The sequence below is a fragment of the Rhodnius prolixus genome, unplaced genomic scaffold (genome assembly GCF_049639745.1).
Source record: "Rhodnius prolixus isolate KJV_2025 unplaced genomic scaffold, Rpr scaffold_10, whole genome shotgun sequence".
NCBI classification, from domain to species: domain Eukaryota; kingdom Metazoa; phylum Arthropoda; class Insecta; order Hemiptera; family Reduviidae; genus Rhodnius; species Rhodnius prolixus.
The window spans coordinates 15,564,364-15,586,117 of NW_027411615.1; the positions used below are offsets into that span (position 1 = coordinate 15,564,364).

At 33.2% G+C, this 21,754-nt stretch overlaps 1 protein-coding gene across 8 annotated transcripts in view; it reads left to right on the forward strand.

Annotated features, from left to right (window-relative positions):
* LOC141457137 (rap guanine nucleotide exchange factor 2-like) overlaps positions 1-21,754 on the forward strand; it is a 519,728-nt gene that overhangs the window by 489,741 nt on the left and 8,233 nt on the right. For 6 of the 8 annotated variants that reach the window (XM_074133690.1, XM_074133694.1, XM_074133693.1 and 3 more), the window contains 15 exons: positions 5,730-5,831; positions 9,066-9,242; positions 11,644-11,799; positions 15,039-15,178; positions 15,296-15,518; positions 15,721-15,857; positions 16,984-17,102; positions 17,188-17,357; positions 18,668-18,827; positions 18,948-19,170; positions 19,443-19,632; positions 19,818-19,990; positions 20,595-20,829; positions 20,927-21,026; positions 21,124-21,329. In XM_074133690.1, coding sequence (XP_073989791.1) covers positions 5,730-5,831; positions 9,066-9,242; positions 11,644-11,799; positions 15,039-15,178; positions 15,296-15,518; positions 15,721-15,857; positions 16,984-17,102; positions 17,188-17,357; positions 18,668-18,827; positions 18,948-19,170; positions 19,443-19,632; positions 19,818-19,990; positions 20,595-20,829; positions 20,927-21,026; positions 21,124-21,329 — 2,511 coding nt within the window. The remainder of the gene's footprint in view (positions 1-5,729; positions 5,832-9,065; positions 9,243-11,643; positions 11,800-15,038; positions 15,179-15,295; positions 15,519-15,720; positions 15,858-16,983; positions 17,103-17,187; positions 17,358-18,667; positions 18,828-18,947; positions 19,171-19,442; positions 19,633-19,817; positions 19,991-20,594; positions 20,830-20,926; positions 21,027-21,123; positions 21,330-21,754) is intronic. The other 2 variants (XM_074133691.1, XM_074133697.1) reach the window with 1 other exon arrangement.

Here is a 21,754-nt window from a genome sequence, read left to right on the forward strand (position 1 = left end):
TTTTAATGTTGAAAACAGCTTACAAAGATGACGCTATGGGAAAAACTCAAGTATACGAGTGGTTTACTCGGTTTAAAAATGGCGACATGTCGATTGATGACAAACCTCGTTCTGGACGTCCATCAACTGCCCGAATCGACGAAAATGTTGAAAAAATTCGAGAGCTGGTGTTCACAGACCGTCGACAGACAATTGATCAACTGTCAGAGAGTAGTGGGTTATCTTGGAGCTCGGTTCAGCGAATTTTAACGGAAGATTTGGGGATGAAAAGGGTTGCTGCCAAGTTTGTTCCTCGAGTTCTGACTGACAATCAAAAAGAACATCGAGTTGAAACATGTCGTGCTTTGAAACAACAGCTTGAAACTGATCCAGACTTTCTGTCAAAGGTCATTACTGGTGATGAGTCATGGTGCTATGGTTATGACCCAGAAACAAAGCAACAGTCGAGCCAATGGAAGACGTCATCTTCACCCCGACCAAAAAAATGTCGTCAAGTCAAGTCAAACATCAAAACAATGCTGATTTGCTTTTTTGATGCCAAAGGCGTAGTCCATTCAGAGTTTGTCCCCCCCAGGTCAGACCGTCAATCAAACCTTGTATTTGGAAGTTTTGAAAAGATTGCGCAATAGTGTTCGCCAAAAAAGACCCGATTTGTGGCAAACAGGAGACTGGTTCTTCCACCACGACAATGCACCTGCACACACAGCCATCTCTGTTACACAGTTTTTGGCTAAAAATGGCATGGTTCCGCTGCCCCACGCACCTTACTCGCCTGACCTGGCTCCGTGCGACTTTTTCTTATTTCCACGCATGAAAAAGGGCATGAAAGGTCACCGATTTGACAACATTGAAGAGGTCAAGAAAAAAACGAAGAAGGAGCTGTCAGCCATTTCTAAAGATGACTACAAAAAATGTTTCGAACAGTGGAAGCACCGGTGGGACAAATGTATTAGTTGTAATGGAGAGTATTTTGAAGGGGATAAGGTTGTTCTGTAAAAAATTTGTAAATAAATAGCTTTTAAAAAATAATTCCGGTTTTTTTTGGGTACCCCCTCGTATATTTAATTTATAAAGGGAACACAGTTATCTATGAAATTAAAATATGCTCTCGAATGATATAAGTTGTTATTAAATCTTTTTAGAATGGAATTACTTCATTATGCATATTTTGCCTTATAAAAGGCACTCGACTTTACACTTGGAAGAGCGTCAACAAGGCAGCTACAGCATGTTTCACAAAATTAAGAGGGAAAGATTTATTTTTGGTACTAGGTTTGGTGTGCCATCCACCATGATGGAACATCCCTTAATTTAAATAGAATTCAATTCACAGTGGTAAAAGAGAGAGATTCCATTAAGAAAGAAATTTGTTTAAGAGAGAAGTTTTCATTTAAAAAAGGAATTGAGTTCTATAAAAAGACAAATATTAATGTAAACTTAATGAGAAGGTATTATGAACTCATAGTTGCAAGTAATAATTTTGTTTTATTCTAATATTTCTCAAATAACAATTTTAATACCATCTAATACATTCTATTGGCTGTATTCTTTCTGCATAATACAGTGTACATCATAAATAACCCTACTTAGAAATAATACATTCTCTCAGTTCCTCGCTCAGGCAATTTACGCAGAGAACTATATTTTAAAAAAACAAAACGCATAAAATGCAATTGGGCACTTAATTTCTGCAGCTTTTTCTTTTCAATTTGGGAAGATTATTTGCTTTGTTTATTCTAAGAGAAGCAACATCTCATTTCCTCTAGAATTGCGTTTTAAGAACGCTTCTACGATGGTCAGTAAGATAACAAAAATTTATCTAGCATCTTATAGTAGACTTTTAAGTTTCTTTAGAACTACTTAAGATGCTAAAATTATAGAAAAGTAATTTTAAGCAATATTTGGATGGCCAGCGAATAAAAATGCAACTGTTTAGTGAAGTTGCTATTGAAATCTTTTGGAAAATTTATCAAACTGATTAGGCATTGGTCAGTTGTAACTCATTTCTTCAATGTAAAGTTACTTTGCTCTCTGTTTCGGATTTTAAAGTTTTCATTTTCTTTTAAATTACAGTTTTTTTTTGTTTTGCTTTTCTTTTTTGGCATTGGCTTCCGCCATACAGCCAGCATCGTCTAGGTGCTTATCACTAGAATATCACTCACTCTCCATTCTTACCTACAAATACATTCGCTTCACACATTCATCCCTCTACTATATACAACTATTTACATAAACCTTACAGCTAATGGATGGATCAGTACTCTGTGGTCCTGCCATCCTTATAGCTTAACCGAAATTAAAATCACGTAATCCTTCTCTAATCATTTTCTTCCATTCATTCTATAACTTTTAAATACATTCATATTTCATTGCTAGCTCTGCTATAGATTTAAGCACATAGATGTTGGTGGAGAATATTATGTCTTCGTAGCGAAATGGTGCATTTAAATACCTGTATAAGTCGTGTCAAACATTCGCTTCATTTCTACTACATAACGTGGACATATCCATTATTATATGTTTGAAATCCTCCTCCTCATTGCAATCTACGCAAAGAGGAGAGGACCTTTTGTTGATCCTGTGTAGATACGATCCGCACACCGCGTGGTTCGCTCACAGCCTGCTTATTGTCGTAACAACCCATTTATTAGTGACAGTTCCCTTGGTTGTCTAGGTAACTGATCTGCCATAGTTTTATAGAATCTCCCTTTATTACCATTACTGTAATCTGTCTGGCCATTTTTGTAGTGCTGCTTTTGCAATTGTACACATGATATCGGTGTGTGGTAATTTATAATTAGCCATTACCCCACTATTGGTGGCTTCCTTTGCAAGTTTATCAACAATTTCATTTTCTTCACAGTTGGTTTTTTTAATAGCACACATTGGGAAGTGATTAGTGTATACCTAGATTCCAAGAGTGGAAATCCCAGCTTCGAATCCAGCTGCTGGCCCCTTAGATTTTTCTCTTCCTAGGAGCAAGCTCCAAGCTGTACCAAGGTACAGCACACTGTCCGGTGATGGATAGTGTTGTCTGTAACAAGAGTACACTGTCCGGAACTCGGCAGTACACTAAAAAATGCTCTGGGCCCTGATGACTTCATATATTCATTCGCGTGCCTTAAATAAAAAAAAAACAACTGTTTACTATTAAAAGTAGTTTGAGTAAATAAGGTTCAAGGTTACTGATCTGAGAGAGAAAACGCACTCGTGTCAGTTTGTTATTATATCTCTTTCCCTGACTCCGGGGATTCGAAACCTTAGTGTAAACTCAAAAATCTGCACGATCTTAATTTCTACTCTTTACCAGATAAATGAAAGTAAAAATACAAAAACAAATTTACAAAAACTACGCAACTTTAAAAGTAAGATTAAGAAGAAAATCAAAAAGTAGCGTAGGCACGCATTAATCGGTTATAGGGGCATTTGACCTTTCTGATATGCAGACTTGAGAGGAAGATCTATTTTTAAGGGCAGTGGAGAAAGAGAGGCGGTGCCCTCTTAACATCTAACAGCGTCATCTTATCTTCCGCATATCACTTTTAAAACTAACTCTGTATCTTTGGGGAATTTTTTTACTTTCTAAATAATCAAATGTTTATACAAAATATTCGGAAATAGTTTGTTTTTTAAAAAAAATGATTTAAGGCGCGTCAACATCAGAGATTATTGGCTCCCGGAATTTTTAGTTATCTGAAGTTTTCTTATTTTTTTTTAGCTGATCTTTTAAATAATACTGTTTCATCATGACGTACACACTTCCGTTAAATTTGATTCTAAAATATTTTCCCCTTCAAACTTTATTTAACACATTAATTCTCAAATCAAAACCTTTTCCCATAAACCAATTTCTGGGATACCACTAATCGTGTAGGAAAACGAATCCATCTATTTTCTTTAATTTTGAAAAATGAGAAGATAACTTCAAAAGCCTTTTTTACGCCGCTTCTAAAACCCACCTACCTCTCATAATTTAAAACCTAATGATTTAGAAACCAATTCTTCCTAATAAATCACTTTTATATGTAATAGTTTTCATAGAATTAGATTTTTGGATGGTTCTAATCTAGAGATTTTTTCGATGTATTGTCTTCTTTTTTCTTTTTGCCCAAAGCGCGTATTATCTCTGCAAGTGACCAACGATACTAAACTTTTATAAAATATCTAATTTCAAGAAAACCTGAAAATTAGAATTATAAATAATATATTTTTATTTAAGAACAATAAATACCAATTATGGTATTATGAACATAAAGTATAGAATAGAATAGAAAAACTCTGTATTTCGTGTATTATTAACACATTACAGGGTTCTGTGCGAATAATATTTAAATAATTTTTTGAAATTAATAATAATGTCAATACTAAAAAGTAAAGAAAATACATAAACTACATGAAAATACATGAAATAAATTTGCAACTGACATAATAACCAAAATAACAGTTCTGATTCCAGTAATAAAGAAAAATAATAATAACAATACTAATAAATAGAAAATAATATTAAAACAATACAAATATAATAATAATAAGAAATAACCAAATAGTGCTCTCTACATATAGTTTCTAAATAGTTTATTCTAAATGAATAGTTTTTAGAGCTACTATTCATTTAGAATAAACGATCTTATTTTGAGGGCTTCAATAGTGAAATAATACAATTTATTTAGATGGTCAAGTGACATAAAGTATAAGTAAGGCCAATTATGCTGATAGAATACGTGCCATGTCGTTCGTTCTGGGCATGTCAAGGATGGACTGGTCAGATAAAAATCCAGGAGATATTCCAGGAGAGCGTAGTTTTTTAAAATAAATAAATCGAACGAAACTATCTCCCAAAAAAAAGTGAAAGATCTTTTCACGGACTTTGTAACATGGGGCACATGGTTTTTTACAGGAGTTTCCTCAGGTATACAGAAAACATTCTGATATTACTACTCGATTATAGATTTTTTAATTACAATACAAAAAAAAAATTAAGAACAGTTTAGCTTACCTCGTCAGTTTGAAAGATCAACGAGGAAATCCCAAATATTGAGGGTATAAATTCTTATTCAAAAAGTCTTTAAACAAGAATTCGAATGACAGTTTGAAAAGCTATGTTTTTAATTAGTCGGTTATGAGAAACACAAAGCGTTTTCAAAAATGCATTTAAAGTACAGTGATACGAGTGTAAAGTGTAGAACATACGAGCTGGTTCTATTCAAAGCATATAAAAATCTCTGAAATTACTCTCTAACAAATCATAAGACTATAACCCTCAAACCTAAGCATCATAGCAAACCACAGTTGGCAAAAAACCTCTATAAAATAGAAGTTTATTGTCTAATGGAACAATCTAATGCAGACACCAGTAAATCCAACAGTCAGATGAGCTAAAGAAAGTTTGCACCAGTTTCTGAACTTAATAGCGAGCGAGGTTTAAACTAGATTCCTAATTAAACTGCAATTCATTGACGGATAACTAACCAAACTAGACAGTGTCCGTCTGCAAAGCGTGCCAATATACTTTTCATTATAAAGCCAACATTTTGATTATGTTGGCAACACTACATACCCTGTAAAAAAGTAACTGTCCATCTCTAAACATAGAATTGTGTCTCTACTTCTTACATTTAAGTCGCAAGTTCTTTACCATGAAAGGTTTTATTTGTACATTTGCTAATTATATTGTTGTTTCATTGTGTAAAGATTTTCATTGTCTAATATTGAACACTTTATTGTTACAGATCGACTATCCAGAGGTGGGGGTACGGACGAATAGGCCTCCACCAACCACCACGACATCCACCATGGATTCACGCGGTGTTAACCTAGTCTTCGATGATTCGGTAAAGATTTTTTTTTCTAAATTATTCATTATTAAATCAATTGTATATTTCAAGTTTTTTGGGGGGCTGTTTCAGTGTAGTACAGGGGGCGTAGCCTTGTTCTTGCTCATTTTCTCTCTTAGGACGATTGATGTATTCTATATTCATATTTATTTAGAATATAAAGATAAAAATGACAATAATTAAAACTGTTCGGTTGGGCAGTTATTTCAGAGTTGATCGTCATAGAAATAATAATGCTGTTTGGTTGATATTTCGCCATATTTGTTGCCCTCATTTTTCGGATTTAACTGTCTTGGTAAGAAGACAATTTCGACTGCAACATTTTTCTAGGCCAATATATTTCATGAAATTAATGCGGCTAAAAAATAATATACGTATGGTTTAGTGAGCTGAATTGACAATACAGTACCCTAATTTGTAAATAGTTTTACAACAGTTGTGTAGGTCTAGAATGAAACTGTCTCTTAATAATCTCTTTCCAAAAAAATAGATTGCAAAAGGTTTCAGTCCAAACCAGACTCTAGCTGCATATACAGGGTGTCCCAAGCTATATGGATAACGACTTTTTCTCGGAAACTAAGATAGCTAGAAAAAAACTAAAAAATACGTGTTCCCTTAGTTTTTTGATAGAAATCCAAATTTACTTTGTAAATTTTTTTCGGTGCTTCCAGAAGCGAGATACAGGCACCAACTTCATTTTTTCAAATAGGGAGGTGTGGTTTTTATTTAAGAAATAGATTCCTCTATTTTTTTTAAAGAAAAATTTACTTGAACGGTTTTTTTCTGTGAGCGATATTTTAGAAGTTAGGAATGAAAACATGATTCTTATAAGAAATGATAAAATGATAATATTATAACGGTTTTTTGATAGAATAAGAAGAAAAGTACTATTTTATTATAAATTTTACTCCTCATTAATGTTACAAATCATGCTCGAAATGGCCTCCACCATTAGAGATGCATAGACATGCTCTTTCCTGCCAATTGCCCCTTACTGCCAAAGAAATAGATTCGGCTTTAACCGACTTACAGGTATCTATTATTCTCTGCTTTAGTTCATCTACAGATGCCATCCCGACTTGATTCTGATACACCTAGATTTAGAAATGCTTTTAGATAAGCAGAAATAAGGAAAGAAAGAAAAAAGTTATGAATAATCACCTTGTTTTTCAGGTATCCCCAAAGGAAATAGTCCATAGGTGTCAAGCCCGGTAAGAGAGGTGGCTACTGAATCGCCCCCCGTGTCGATATAACACCATCAGGCATGTAAAGAGATATCTCGATAGACAATTTGATGGGCGTGTTATATGGCGATTCAGTAGCCACCTCTCTCACCGGGCTTGACACCTATGGACTATTTCCTTTGGGGATACCTGAAAAACAAGGTGATTATTCATAACTTTTTTCTTTCTTTCCTTATTTCTGCTTATCTAAAAGCATTTCTAAATCTAGGTGTATCAGAATAAAGTCGGGATGGCATCTGTAGATGAACTAAAGCAGAGAATAATAGATACCTGTAAGTCGGTTAAAGCCGAATCTATTTCTTTGGCAGTAAGGGGCAATTGGCAGGAAAGAGCATGTCTATGCATCTCTAATGGTGGAGGCCATTTCTAGCATGATTTGTAATATTAATGAGGAGTAAAATTTATAATAAAATAGTACTTTTCTTCTTATTCTATCAAAAAACCGTTATAATATTATCATTTTATCATTTCTTATAAGAATCATGTTTTCATTCCTAACTTCTGAAATATCACTCACAGAAAAAAACCGTTCAAGTAAATTTTTCTTTAAAAAAATAGAGGAATCTATTTCTGAAATAAAAACCGCACCTTCCCATTTGAAAAAATGAAGTTGGTGCCTGTACCTCGCTTCTGGAAGCACCGAAAAAAAATTACAAAGTAAATTTGGATTTCTATCAAAAAACTAAGGGAACACGTATTTTTTAGTTTTTTTCTAGCTATCTTAGTTTCCGAGAAAAAGTCGTTATCCATATAGCTTGGGACACCCTGTATACGAGAAAATCAATTCCTGTCTCTGACCCCATCGAATATTGGGAATATGTCGTATCACAAAGTTCCATATCTCTCTATAATAAAAATTAGTTTCCTCATTGTTTAAATAGTTATGAGAGGATTGTTATAAAAGGAATCTAGAATAGTTACAAGTTGGCTGTGCGAATAAAATTCAGAGCATTATCTTGTTTCTAATACTTAGAGAATTCTGTGTTCTAAAACTTTTCCAATCCAGCTATCGTTTGGCAGGACTTAAATTAGGACATCAACTGTGCTTTTTATTGATCGCCATCTTTGTGGTTTGTGTTCCCAAAATTTCTTTTTAAAATAGATTTATCCTTTTCTTTTTTTTAATTATTATTTTGAAAGAGGATTTCTTGCTGTAGCCTATTATCGATTCAATAAAATGAAATATTTTAATAAACCACAAACCATAATAAATCATAACCAGACACTGATAAAAACGTTCACACTCAGTTCAGACAAGTCAGAAGTTTCACCAACCTTATAGAATGTAAATTATTATATTGTCAATAAGGTAAATCATTTTATAAACTACATTACTTTATACAAATTCACTTTAATACAATTATTGTAACTATAATACATTGTAAAATATGTTCCACGGCCCTGAAGATGACCTAGTCCTTAGATCGAAAATTCCGTCATAATAAAAAATCATTACTGGAATTGGCATTATTTTTTCCATCCTATTTAATAACAAATAAGGTTTTTTTCAGGGAATTATTTCCTTTACTGGGCTGATTTCATTTATAATAAGGCATAATGTCGTCAGCAAGAGGAGGTATTAAAACTTTCCGGTAGGACAGTTGTATGTTATAAGGGTTGATCATCAAAAACTGCACGAAAAAGCGTAACGTTGAAAAACACCCAACTTTGACAATTTTTTTCTATTTTTCTATAAAAGATAAAATTCCCAAACTTTCTTTATAATAAAGGGCAAGTCCTCCTTTATGACTGTAAATTTTTTGCACCAACATAGATGAAATAGATTTCGAGAAAAAAGTTGCCGAAAATGAGCTTAGAGAAGTTTGTAGTGATTTCCCCTAACTTTTGACATTTATATTCTCCTCAAATCTTAACAATTAAGCTTATAAATTTCATATTATTAATCATGCTAAACTAGCATTTATTACATAAAATATTTTAACAAAAAAAAAAAATAAATGAATAATGATTTCAATTATATTTACAGTTCGGTGTAAGAGATGCGTACAAATCAAATCGTAGTTCGCATTCTTCCACATCATCAGCATATTCTGGAAGTGATACTATGACCTGTCAGTCTGTGGAAGCAGAAGAAGTGGATCTATCTGGTTTAGTGGAATCAATAGTTGATTCAGATGAAGAAGATCTTGCTGAAAGCAGTGATGTGAGTATTTTATTGATCAAATTATTACTTTTTATAATAAAAATACGAATAAAGTAAAAAGTCTGTGGATTCATCTAAGTTATCGTAAGGTATTATTATTATTTTTTTCCAGTTACATGAATAAATAATGTTTGAAGTCCATGAAATACATACATTCTACCATCAAGTTTTCTGTACACTTTTATTAAGTTACTTTAGCAACGTTAATTGGATTATTTATTCTGTTCGTTCCTATTGAATACTCTTGTTTTCAAAATTGGGGACAAAGCTAAATTTAGGTATTTTTAAACAAGAAAATATGACTAAACAATTCACTTTCTAAATTTTACGTTTTATTACAAAATGTTTTGAATTTTTATTACTGGCAACGGAAGATCTGGTTTGGTTTCAAGATTATGTTCAAAAACTTGTTTGTGGTTTTTAATAACTTACTATATTTCAGCCTACAAATCATCTTTGATAAGAAAAATCATTTTGATTTACGTGTTCTACAAATAAATGAATTCTGTTTACAATTCGATAAGATTGCAGCATCCTGCACTTGCAACTTTAATTGCAGTGACTTACTTACTTACTATCTGGTTCGACAGTCCTTAAAGTAGGACCTGGAACTCCTCGACAAGTTTTTCCCATTCGTGGCGGTCTACGGCGCCTTAAGGCGCCATCTTCTTACTCCAACCAACCCGACAAAGGACTTCTTCCACATCATCCAGCCATCTAAGTCGAGGGCGCCCTCGAATTCTTCTGCGTCCTGGGTTTTCTTTTAACAGTTTTCAGGGCACCCTTCCCGCTGGCATCCTCTCCACTTGTGCCAACCATCTCAATCTCCCCCTTTTTTTTTTTTTCGTTTGGGCGACTAAGTCTGGTTCTCCATTTCAGTTGCAGTTATTGCTAGTTATTATTGAGGATCCGAAGGCTAAAAGCCTTACGGGGCTATTTTCAATAAATTGTCGAAGAAATGAGGCGCGCTTTGCTTTTATTATTTTGCCCCTTTAATGTAAAAAAAATTTCATTAAATTTAAATGCTCCCAGCCCAATGTGCATTGTCCAGTCAGAGAATCCATCTCCCAATTACCGGACAAGAGTATTGTCACAGCATTAACAAGATTACCAGTACATTTTTTCTCTCTTTGCTTGTGAGATATTGCTGAAAGATCTAACTCAAGGATGCATTTCCCAAAATAGTTTTGTAAGTATTTCTGTCAGGAACGAAACATTTTCTTTACATTTGTCCACTAAACTAAAATTAGAAGTTCCTCTACAGTGAAGCTTCTAATTAAGCTTCAATACCTATATTTTAATACTAAGATACAATTAAATCCAATATTCGTTATAGTTAGAGAAGTTTCGTCTAATTTAAAATTGAAGATTCACCCCCATTTCGCAGCATTACTGATTTTGGAATGAATGAATGAATAATGATGTATATTATAAATAAAATACAGTTGTAGCACAAAATACATGTACAAAAATTACAAAATAAAAAAAAACAAGCTGTTTTAGTATATTATTTTTTACATCGTAGACTATAGCCTTTATGGCCGTCTGTCGAGATGTTCAACAATTCAAGTAATACTAATTTGAACACAATACTAATGTGGTTCCCATTAATATTATTAACATATTTCCTGGCATAAAAACTAAAAGTTAATCCAAGCAATCTTGAAATTAAAACAAAGTAAACCAAACCAGATTATAGAACAAAAGCAAACAAAATGAACACACCACACATAATATCACAACTGAACTGGGCAACACAACTTTAACCTTTGATACTTTGTTAATAAAAAACATTTGTCAGTTTGTTTGATACATCTACATACTTCTGTAATAATTCAAAAATTATTGGCTTCAGAGATTATATTCCACTCTTTAATTGAATTATACAAAAACTTACAATTTTAATTATAATTAAACTCCGCAACTGAAAATTTTCTATATTTCAATGCACTGCCACATATTTCATTAGACCCGTACAGCTAAGTAACACCATTCAACATGTCCAATATATCTGTCACGTTCAATGGATATTTTCCTGAGATATCTTTTTCTAAATTCTCTTAATACCGGACATACAGATAAGAAGTGATAAGTATCTTCAATACAACCCATGTTGCATAGTATGAAGTTCCTATTTGCTAGCCAAGGTTGAAAATTCAAATCCAGCAACTCACCTCTTACACGAAATATAATTTGAATCCTGATTTTGGATTATTAACTTAAATTATTACAAAACTGAGGGTAAATGTTTATTAAAATTATAAATCGAAAACAACTTTTTAAAGTTTGGAACTGATGTGGATTATCCACACTATTCCCCCCCCCCCACTCAATGATCCAATCTATCCAACTTCCACTGCCTCTTAATGATTAAATCCATAAAATAACATTTTGTTCACAGAGTCTAACTGTACGAGATACCGTTCGTGACTGCCTGGAGAAAGATCCGACTGATAGAAGCGAAGAAGATATAGAAATACTTCTTGAGTTCACCCAACATTTAAAGGCTTTTACTAACATGACTCTAGCGGTTAGAAGGGCTTTGTGTAGTGTAATGGTAAGTTTTAGTTTATTTAGTTTATTTGGTTATTTATTTGTTTTATTCATACGGCCAGTATAAAGAACTCCGTAGAAGGCTCTAGGTTCTAGGCTTGTCATTTAGTTTCTTACCCTCCAGTTAACGCTGTTTCTAAATTTTCTTTGATTCTTCTGGTTACTGTTTTACAATAATTTAATTTTGGCAACATCTTATCGAGTAGTTACTTTCCATCGCTGTTTTTTATTGGTTGTACCTGTACCCATTATTCTATTTTGCCTTCTCTGTATCTGCATCTCAGTTTAGATCTGTTGAAAATTGTTTATAATAAACGCTACAAATTCTTCTTCTAGCGAAGATTAAAGTTTAACATGTTATCATCTTCTCTTATTAACTAATAGAAGTTGTTAAAGTAAGACAATAAGTCAGCGGATTTAGATTAGTTATAGAGATGGCCTTTTGCGAAGATGAAGAGCTGTTTCAATGAAATATTTTGGTCTCTATTCGGACTTCATAGTTCAATTCTACAAGCTACATTCCTTCCACATCTCGGACATTCATGGATAAACATATATATTTTAAGAATGACCTAAAATAAGATTGTAAGAAGGATGCAGTGAGGGTCTCTCTCATCCTTGTACTAATGGCTACGATTACTTCCCTAGATTTAGGAAGCGCATTGATGCTTTGTTTACATCGTTCTAGAGTTCTGATCTTCATTTTATCTGGAAAGAATGTCGTATTTGAGGGGGATGATCTCTCAGGACATTAAAATAATCAACTATTGAATTGCTGGAGTCTTACACAGCATTAGAGCGAAGAAAAAATAATTAAAAAGGAATTTTTAGGAACAATATACCAAAATGCGGTTTACAAAATACACTTTTGCTCTTTTCTGATGAAGCTCCTGTTGAAGTAACCGAAACGGAATGGTAACTAAAAAAAAACGGTCTCAACAAATAATTTGCCTGTCTATTACCGACAAAACCATATCAGGATAATAATAATTATTTATTTTAAATAACTGCTCGTCATCACCACTTGTCAGTTTTTATTTAAAATGATCCAGCTAATATTGTCACATGGAAATTAGTTATAACAACGACAAAATTCTGTAAAATTTACTTCATAATTTTTACTTATACTTTTAACTGGCATCGTTTTAGCGCTCTTAGAAATCGAATGTTGATTTCACGTAATCAACTATTGTTCTGGACAAATAGATTCTAGAACATTTAAGGAATGTTTTACAAACAGGTGGTAAATTAATGCCTGTTTTACAGGCGAGCTTTGAGTCCAACAACCAAATTAGGGTGTCGTGGATGGTGATGACTAGAATATAGGTTTTACTTTTAAATTCCATATTAAATAAAATCCTAGGTCCAGAACGGAAATCGTACCATTAGCTTACCGTAGCGCCTGGAGTCAGACATCGTGGACATCTTACTAGTAGGCTACTAGCAAACTACTTTAGTAATTATTCTTCAGTTAACCTTAGATAAGACAACCATGGTTTAAGGGAACTGTCACTAATAATGGGTTGTTTACGGCAATAAGCAGGCTGAGGCGAACCACGCGGTGTGCGGATCGTATCTACGCAGGATCAACAAAAGGTCCTCTCCTCTTTGCGTGGATTGCAATGAGGAGGAAGATTTCAAACATATAATAAAGATATGTCCAAGTTATGTGGTAGAAAAGAAACGAATGTTTGACGACATATACAGGTATTTAGATGCACCATTTCGCTACGAAGACATAACATTCTCCACCAACATCTATATGCATAAGTCTAAAAGCAAAGCTAGCAATGAAATAAGAATGTATTTAAAAGTTATAGCCGATTAGAATGAATGGAAGAAAATGATTAGAGAAGGATTACGTGATTTTAATTTCGGTTAAGGTATAAGGATGGCAGGAATAAAGAGTACTGATCCATCCATTAGTTGTAAGGTTTATGTAAATAGTTGTGTATAGTAGAGGGATGACTGTGTGAAGCGAATGTATTTTTAAGTAAGAATGGAGAGTGAGTGATATTCTAGTGATAAGCTCCTAGACGATGCTGGCTGTATGGCGGAAGCCAATGGCAAAAAAAGAAAAAAAAAAACCTTAGATAAGATCCAAGGCATAGACCGGAAATCTTACCGAATACCACAATTCAAACAACTTAGTTTTGCTGGCCTCTCCTCTACCCGTTCGGCTTCCGTGGCGCCTAGAGTCAAAAGTCATGGATGGAGGCTACTAGCAAAACTTTAAATAAAATCCACTGCCTAGACCGGAAATCGTACCCATTAGCGCAACATACATAAGTTACATCTTAGTTTTGCAGGCCTTACCTCTAATTCCTCGGCTATGGTGATAGCACCTAGTGTCAAGGCCGTAGGAGCGTTTATTTCTGACACCAGAGATTTCTGCGATCTATAACATTAGGTAGGTTAGGTAGGATATTGTAGAATACCTTGATAAAATTATGTGATCGTCGACTATCTAGGTAGTAAAATTAGGGCACACCTCTCTTGCATTCTGCTAGTTGTGAATCTCACAGCTGTTATCAAGGCAACCTGTAAAACTGTAGAGATTATCACTTTATTATTATTACTATTATTATTTTTTTTTTTTTATGATTTAAGGCGCGTCAACATCTATGGTTATTAGCGCCCGGAGCTTTTTTCAGTGCACTGCCGGCCTCCGGACAGTGTTCTCTCGTTACAGACAACACTGTCCATCACCGGACAGTGAGCTGTAAGAAGCTCCTAGGAAGAGAAAATCTAAGGGTCAGCTGCTGGATTCGAACCCGGGACCTCCGCGTGGGAGTCCAGTATGCTAACCTCATAGCTAATCCCTTCCCTACTTATTACTATTATTATTATTATTATTATTATTATTTAACAAGCTAAATTAGAGAGTAATTGGATGAAAATTATGTTATTCCTCTTCTGTAGTTTTAAGGTTTGTAGATCTAGTCATCCATTTATTTGTCACTTCCGATACAGCTATCTCCAAGTGAAAACGGCGACAGTGCATGACGTATTCGTCTGTTCTCTTCAGTATATTTTAAACAAATTTTTTTATAAATTATTAGTTTTCCCAAAGAGCTGAAGTTTTTATTTAAAAGATTTTTTATACATTTTTTAGAACTGAGAAATGATTCAATCATCAGACTTTCAGTTTGTAAGCAGCTCTTAATTTAAATAATTTTCAAGTGTTAGCTCTGAAAACTGCAAAACTGACATAAAATGCTATTGAATAAACGTCCTGTACAGGTATTTGCTGTTGTGGAAAGAGCCGGTACTGTGGTCATGAACGATGGTGAAGAACTAGATTCTTGGAGTGTGCTCATCAATGGTCACGTGGACATCGAGTACTCCAATGGGCAAACTGAACAGCTACATATTGGTGACAGGTAATTTTTGTGATTGATATAGTGGTATCCTCAACTATTTTGATGTTATTTGATTTTTTTCTTATTTTCATTTTTTTTTTTTTTTAACCCAGCGTTCAATATTTGTTTTTGATTTAGTTTTGGCATACTACCTACTATGGAAAAGCTATACCATCGTGGTGTAATGCGAACTAAATGCGATGATTGCCAATTTGTCTGTATAACCCAGACAGATTACTATAGGATACAACATCAAGGACAAGAGGCTATGCAGCGCCATGTTAATGCTGAAGGAGATCTGATTATGGTGACCGAACAAAGAGGAGTTGATGGTGGACGTAGAGGGCATGTTGTTATCAGGGTGAGTCACAGTTGGCTTTTCTTGGATTTTGGATTTATAAAGAACTTAGGGCGCCTAAAAACGGATATTTCTTGATAAAATTAAAAATTGAAAAATCAATATAATCACTATACTACTTCAGTAAGGGACCCTATTTTTAATATTTATTTGCAACTCATTTAATTATGAAAAGACATATATTTATATTATTTTTTTTTTCCAGGGCACTCCGGAAAAATTAATGCAACAACTTATCGAAGAAAATTCAATTATCGATCCCACTTACGTTGATGACTTTCTTCTTACGCACAGAACATTTATTGATAGTTCTGTAGAAGTTGCTAACCAACTGCTGAATTGGTGAGTTTACGAATCTATTTTTTAAAAAAGCTAGTTATAATTTTTTATAAATCAGATTCTGTAAAGATTTGAATTATTATTAAACATTATAAATTTTGATATTAACATTTTACCTGATAGTTTGCGACTAGTTTTTGGAATGTTATAAGTTCCGCTTTCTAGAATTCCTTTTTAAAATTTTGAATCTGTTCTGAATATCGATTGATTAAATATGCTCTTCATTTGAATTGGCTTTTAGTAGCTGCAAAAAATGATCGCACGGGTTTCATTAAATTCTATGTTTCTATTCCTCAGCTTCCTGCCAACCCCAATTCAACTGCTCGAACTCTTTCCTCATTAATCCACTCTGATAATCCACCACGACGTCTAAAACGACGTTGGCCTCATGCTCTTCTATGCTAGACAGTTTAAATCCCTAAAATTCCCGAGAGGGTCAGCACTGGTTGATTTCTCTCATCCTGTATCCCTATGGTTGCGTTCTGCACTGGCTGCCCCGGGCAGCTTTTGCACCGTGCGATTGTAATTACTCTTTTTATCTACACTTTGCCTAATGAATAACGATGTACTATCATATGAATTATACAGGCCAAAATCAATAAGTAATGAAAAAATCAGTAATAATAATAATCTTTTTCCCGAATAAAAATGAAAGAGAATTCTAGAAATCTGTTAACTGCTATTTTAATGTAAACTTACCAACTTCGAAAATAATCGAAATACAGAATGTCTTTAATTCGCTTATGATAAAGCTCCTTACATATTTCCTACTAAATATTTGCGAGAGAACACTCTTATTCTCAAAAAATGTATAATTTTTGGCATCTTACCCATTCCAATTCATGGCCTTATCAAATACTATATTTAAATACTAGGGCGCTACGGTAGCCGAGCGGTTAGAGAGGCGAGGCTTGTAAAAAAAATTTGTGGTACTGGGTTCAATTCCCGGTCTTAGGCCTTGAATTTTAATTTAGTGTTTAATAAGAAACTTTAATAGTAAAGTAAGTTCGCTAGTCGCCACCGTCCGCGACACCTAATTGGTAGTTGAACGTAATGCCCGTATGAAAATATAGGCATTACTTTGCTTATTTATGAAATATTTATTATATTTAATAAATTATTTTTTCAGGTTTGACGACCAGTGTTCTCGAGACAGAGTAACGAGGGTCCTCTTGCTCTGGGTTAACAATCATTTTACTGACTTCGAAACTAATCCTCAAATGATGGAAATTTTAGAAGTCTTTGAAGGTACTTTTGATGTGATAACTGTTTTCTGAATTAGTCAAAACAGTAGTATAATTCTAATTAAATGATCTACTTCGGTTACTGCTAGGTTGGTTAGAAAGAGAGAGGATGAGCGGCCAACTGAGGTTGCTGAATATAGCGTGTGCAGCCAAAGCAAGGCCACGATGTATAACCTTGGCAAGGCCATCTAGAGATGATATCCTACCTTTTTCAATATTAGGAGGTTATGAAAGAGGCTTTGGCATATTCATATCTAAAGTAAGTTTCTTATTTATTACTTCTTTTAATAAAGTTTCATTGTGTTAGTGGAACTTGCGCAAAGTGAAGTACACTTGTTAAACTATATTACCTAACGGCAGTTATGCAATAAGTTGGTAAAAGTTTGTCCTAGCCTAGCTTCATGCAAAAATGGAACCATTTCATATTCTCTCTTCTAACTTGGAAGCTTATTCTGAACGTATTAAAAGCAAACTTCAGAGTCAGGTGTTTTCTTACCTTTGCGTTGCAAAATCAAATATTGAAATTGCTAAAAAAAAGTATTGATTCAGAAATTTTATTGAAGCCAAAGCCAAAAATAAAGTTGCTTGTCAAAAACTTACGTATGTTCTCTTTGGGGATCAGATGGCAAATTTTGAAGTGGCTCACTTCAAACTACTGTTTTACTAAGTTTTATTATTATTATTATTTTATGATTTAAGGCGCGACAACATCTAAGGTTATTGGCGCCCGGAGCTTTTTTCAGTGCACTGCCGGCCTCCGGACAGTGTTCTCTCGTTACAGACAACACTATCCATCACCGGACAGTGAGCTGTAAGAGGCTCTTAGGAAGAGAAAATCTAAGGGTCACCTCCGCGTGGGAATCCATTACACTAACCGCATAGCTAATCCCTTCCCTTCTACTATTATTATTTTTTATTTTGTTTTTTTCTAAACTAAGCGTTCCAACTCTCTGTCCAGTCATTATTGTCAAAAATATTTCGAAAAATTCTTAATATATCAAATTTCTTATATTGGAACACTTATCTTCTTCCGCAATACCAAGTAATCCTCCAAAGAGACTGAAAAGAAGACGGCCTCGCGATCTTGAGAGCAGTATAGTACATACTCGTATTGTATGTTCACGATAATGGAGTGACTCCTCTTAACATTCTAGAGATTTTTTTATATCATATATCACATTTATATGTTGCATTAAGTGTTGCAGTTGTAAATTTTAATAAAAGATTTTAAAATTAAAATCTAATTTAAATGTTTCTAAACTTCGGAATTGGGACCTTGAAATTGTAGTAAGAGAGTAATGGTTTCTATTTTGGTGATCCTTGGATCTATCGTTTCAAATATTTGAACATGAAGTATTGTAACATTTTAAAAGAGAAAATAGATCAAATGTTTGAGATAGTGGGCAGACACTGTGTATTTCCTTCCATAGAGGCTTTACTGGCCAGAGCCGAGTGAAATAAGATTTACGTTCGAACACATGTTTATAAAAAATTAACAGTTTATAATGATGTCAAAGTTTTAGTAATAAATATTGTTAATCCGTTACCGTTTATTATGTGTATTTAAAGGTTGAAAAAGGTTGTAAAGCTGAAGAAGTTGGTCTGAAAAGGGCTGACCAAATACTAGAAGTGAATGGAAATAGTTTTGAACATATATCCCATAACAAAGCCTTAGAAATACTTAGATCAAGTACCCACCTTAGCATCACTGTCAAGTCAAATCTTTATGGTAATCTATTTAATTTTTATATTCATTATTTATGGTACAATTTTATTCTAAGATTGTAAAAAAAAAAGCAAAAAATATTTGCCCAAAATTTATGTATAATTTATTATTATTTTAAACTAGGTTTTAAAGAGATGTTATCGAGTGCAAACGGCCGTGGCCGAGGTACGCCCAGAAGATCTGAACCTAGTCCAACTCCTCCTTTACCCCCGCCATTGCCTCCTTTACCAATGGTACCAATATCGCCAACTAAACCAGCCAAGCAATCATTTATGACATTAGCTTCGAAGAAACGTCTTCAGAAAGCTTTAATTAAAATGAATATTCTACCGAAGAATACAATAACGTGAGTATTTAAATATTTTTTTAAATTTATGATGAATTTTTTTGGTAGTTTTCGGTTTTAAAATCAACGAAATTTTGGACTCCTAAGCTCCAACACCTCTCAGTATGAAAGTACTGCTAATATCAAAGAAAATGCTAAACTACTAATACGATAGCTTCTTAAGACTTCTCGTTTTGAATTTAGTTATTTTTTATTTTGTTTTTTGTTTTTTTTAAATAAATATACATTATTATTTGAATTACTTATACATATGATCTAAATGATGACCAAAGTCGGTCTGCCAGGGATGGTGGAAATGCAACGGAAGAACTTGGCAATCAACATCTTGGAGAATCTAACCTAGTCAGTCAGCCAGATTTACTTAATCTTTGTTATGATGACCCCAGAGCCACTGATTACCCTGAACATGTGCTCAAAGTGTACAAAGCTGATCAAACCTGCAAATATTTACTTGTAAACAAGGTAATGTACATTATTAGCAATTTTGTTGTTGTTGTTAAAAAATCGGTTATCTTATTTAGAAAATAAGTATAGTCAGTCTCCAAAAAGAATTTTTATTTGTTTTTAACGATAATCATATTTTGTTAACATGTTGATCATTTTTTTTTTAAATGAAATTAAGATATTTAGCTTTAATTAATTTCTAGGAAACCACTGCACATGAGGTTGTAATGTTAGCCCTACAAGAATTCGGTATTACTGAACCTAGTTGGCATTTCTCATTGTGTGAAGTCTCCGTGTCCGAAGGTGGAATCATTAAGCAAAAGAGATTACCCGACCAACTTCAGAATCTTGCTGAAAGAATTGGACTTAGTAGCAGGTTAATATTTATTCATTATTTATTTATTTATTTTATTGGTTTTTTAAGACCTTAAATAGTTGAGATCTTAAATTGATATTAAATAATTGAAGTCGAGCGTTCAAGTATTATAGCTGCAGAAAAATAAATAAATGAATAAAAAAATAGAAATGAATACAAATAATGGATCCTCATATTTTCGTTTGTGGTTTTTGTTTTAATATTTAAATGAATTCAAGGGAAAAACATGAACGCATGCCTCCACAAAATATTAAAGTAAATATTTACAAACATTGCCCGTTAGTGAGCATGGCTTTGTTTGCTCATAGGTTACGAATCGTTTGTTAGTTTCTAAACAATAGCAAGTATAAAATTATTAAGCGATTTTATCTACAAACAGTGGCATTAACAAACTAATTTATATTTTGAGTAAATAAGATTTTAAAATCATTGTGGGCAGTGGGAGGTATTTATTTTATGAAATTCTATACTAATTGTTTACTTTTATTGTTCATGTTTATTGCTAATTATTTAGTGTTTTATTGCAAGTCCTTTTATTGATTTATGCATGTCTTATCATTTGGCTGCACTGTAGTTCAAGTTGAGTTTTGGTTTTTTATTCAAGATATTACTTGAAGACCAATGGTATAACGGAAACCCTAGTTGGTGACGATCTGGCTACTGAATTGGTTAGAGAAAGTAATGTCCATTTTCTACAGCTAAATGCTGTTGAAGTAGCCGTACAGCTTACCCTACAAGATTTTTCAATCTTCAGACAAATTGAAAGTACAGAATATGTAGACGATTTATTTAACATCACATCGAGATATGGCACACCTATGCTTACACAATTTGCTGAGGTAATTATTTGTATCTTTCTAATTTTGTTTTCTGGAATTTATTATTTAATTTTGTTCTAATAAATATTGCAATTTTTTTTTTCAAAAATGATTCCAGCTTGTAAATAGAGAAATGTTTTGGGTAGTAACCGAAGTATGTTCTGAACATAATTTAGTTAGAAGATCAAAAATCATCAAACAGTTTATTAAAGTTGCCCGTAAGTTTTATATTATAAAATAATTGAACTGTTTGTGAAGTGTTATTACTTTAAATTGTACATATATGTATCATTTTGTTTCCTTTTTGATCTTTAGGACAGTGCAAAGAGTGTAAGAACTTCAATTCTATGTTTGCAATTATCTCTGGCTTGGGTCATGGCGCTGTTAGTCGTTTGCGTATGACATGGGATAAATTACCAAGTAAATACCAGAGGCTATTTCAAGATCTACAACAGATCATGGATCCATCTAGAAATATGAGCAAATATAGGCAATTAGTTAACAGTGGCACGCCTCCTATAGTTAGTATATCTTATTTAAATTTTTGGAATTTTTAAAGTCTTTGGAAGTTTATTTATTTATTTGAAGTTGGTAGAATTCATTATTTTTTTTATTTATTGTTCATCGTTCATCTTTCGTCGATCTTTTATGTTCGTAATCAGAGCACTGATTTATTGCATTAGTATTATAATATTATATTACTAAATTATTACTCAATATCTCCGTTAAAAGACAGCCTTCAAAACTTGTGACTAAAGCCAAAGCTCTCTGATTGTAATAAAGATTTACATTTGAAGACTTTGCTACATTATCCACCATTATTTGCAGTCTTCCCAAATTTTCCGAATTAATGAAATTAGCTGTAAATAAACATCCAATTTTTATTTTTATTAAATAATGTCGCTTTGAAATAAATCTTTTTTTTTTTTTTTTTAAATCAATGATT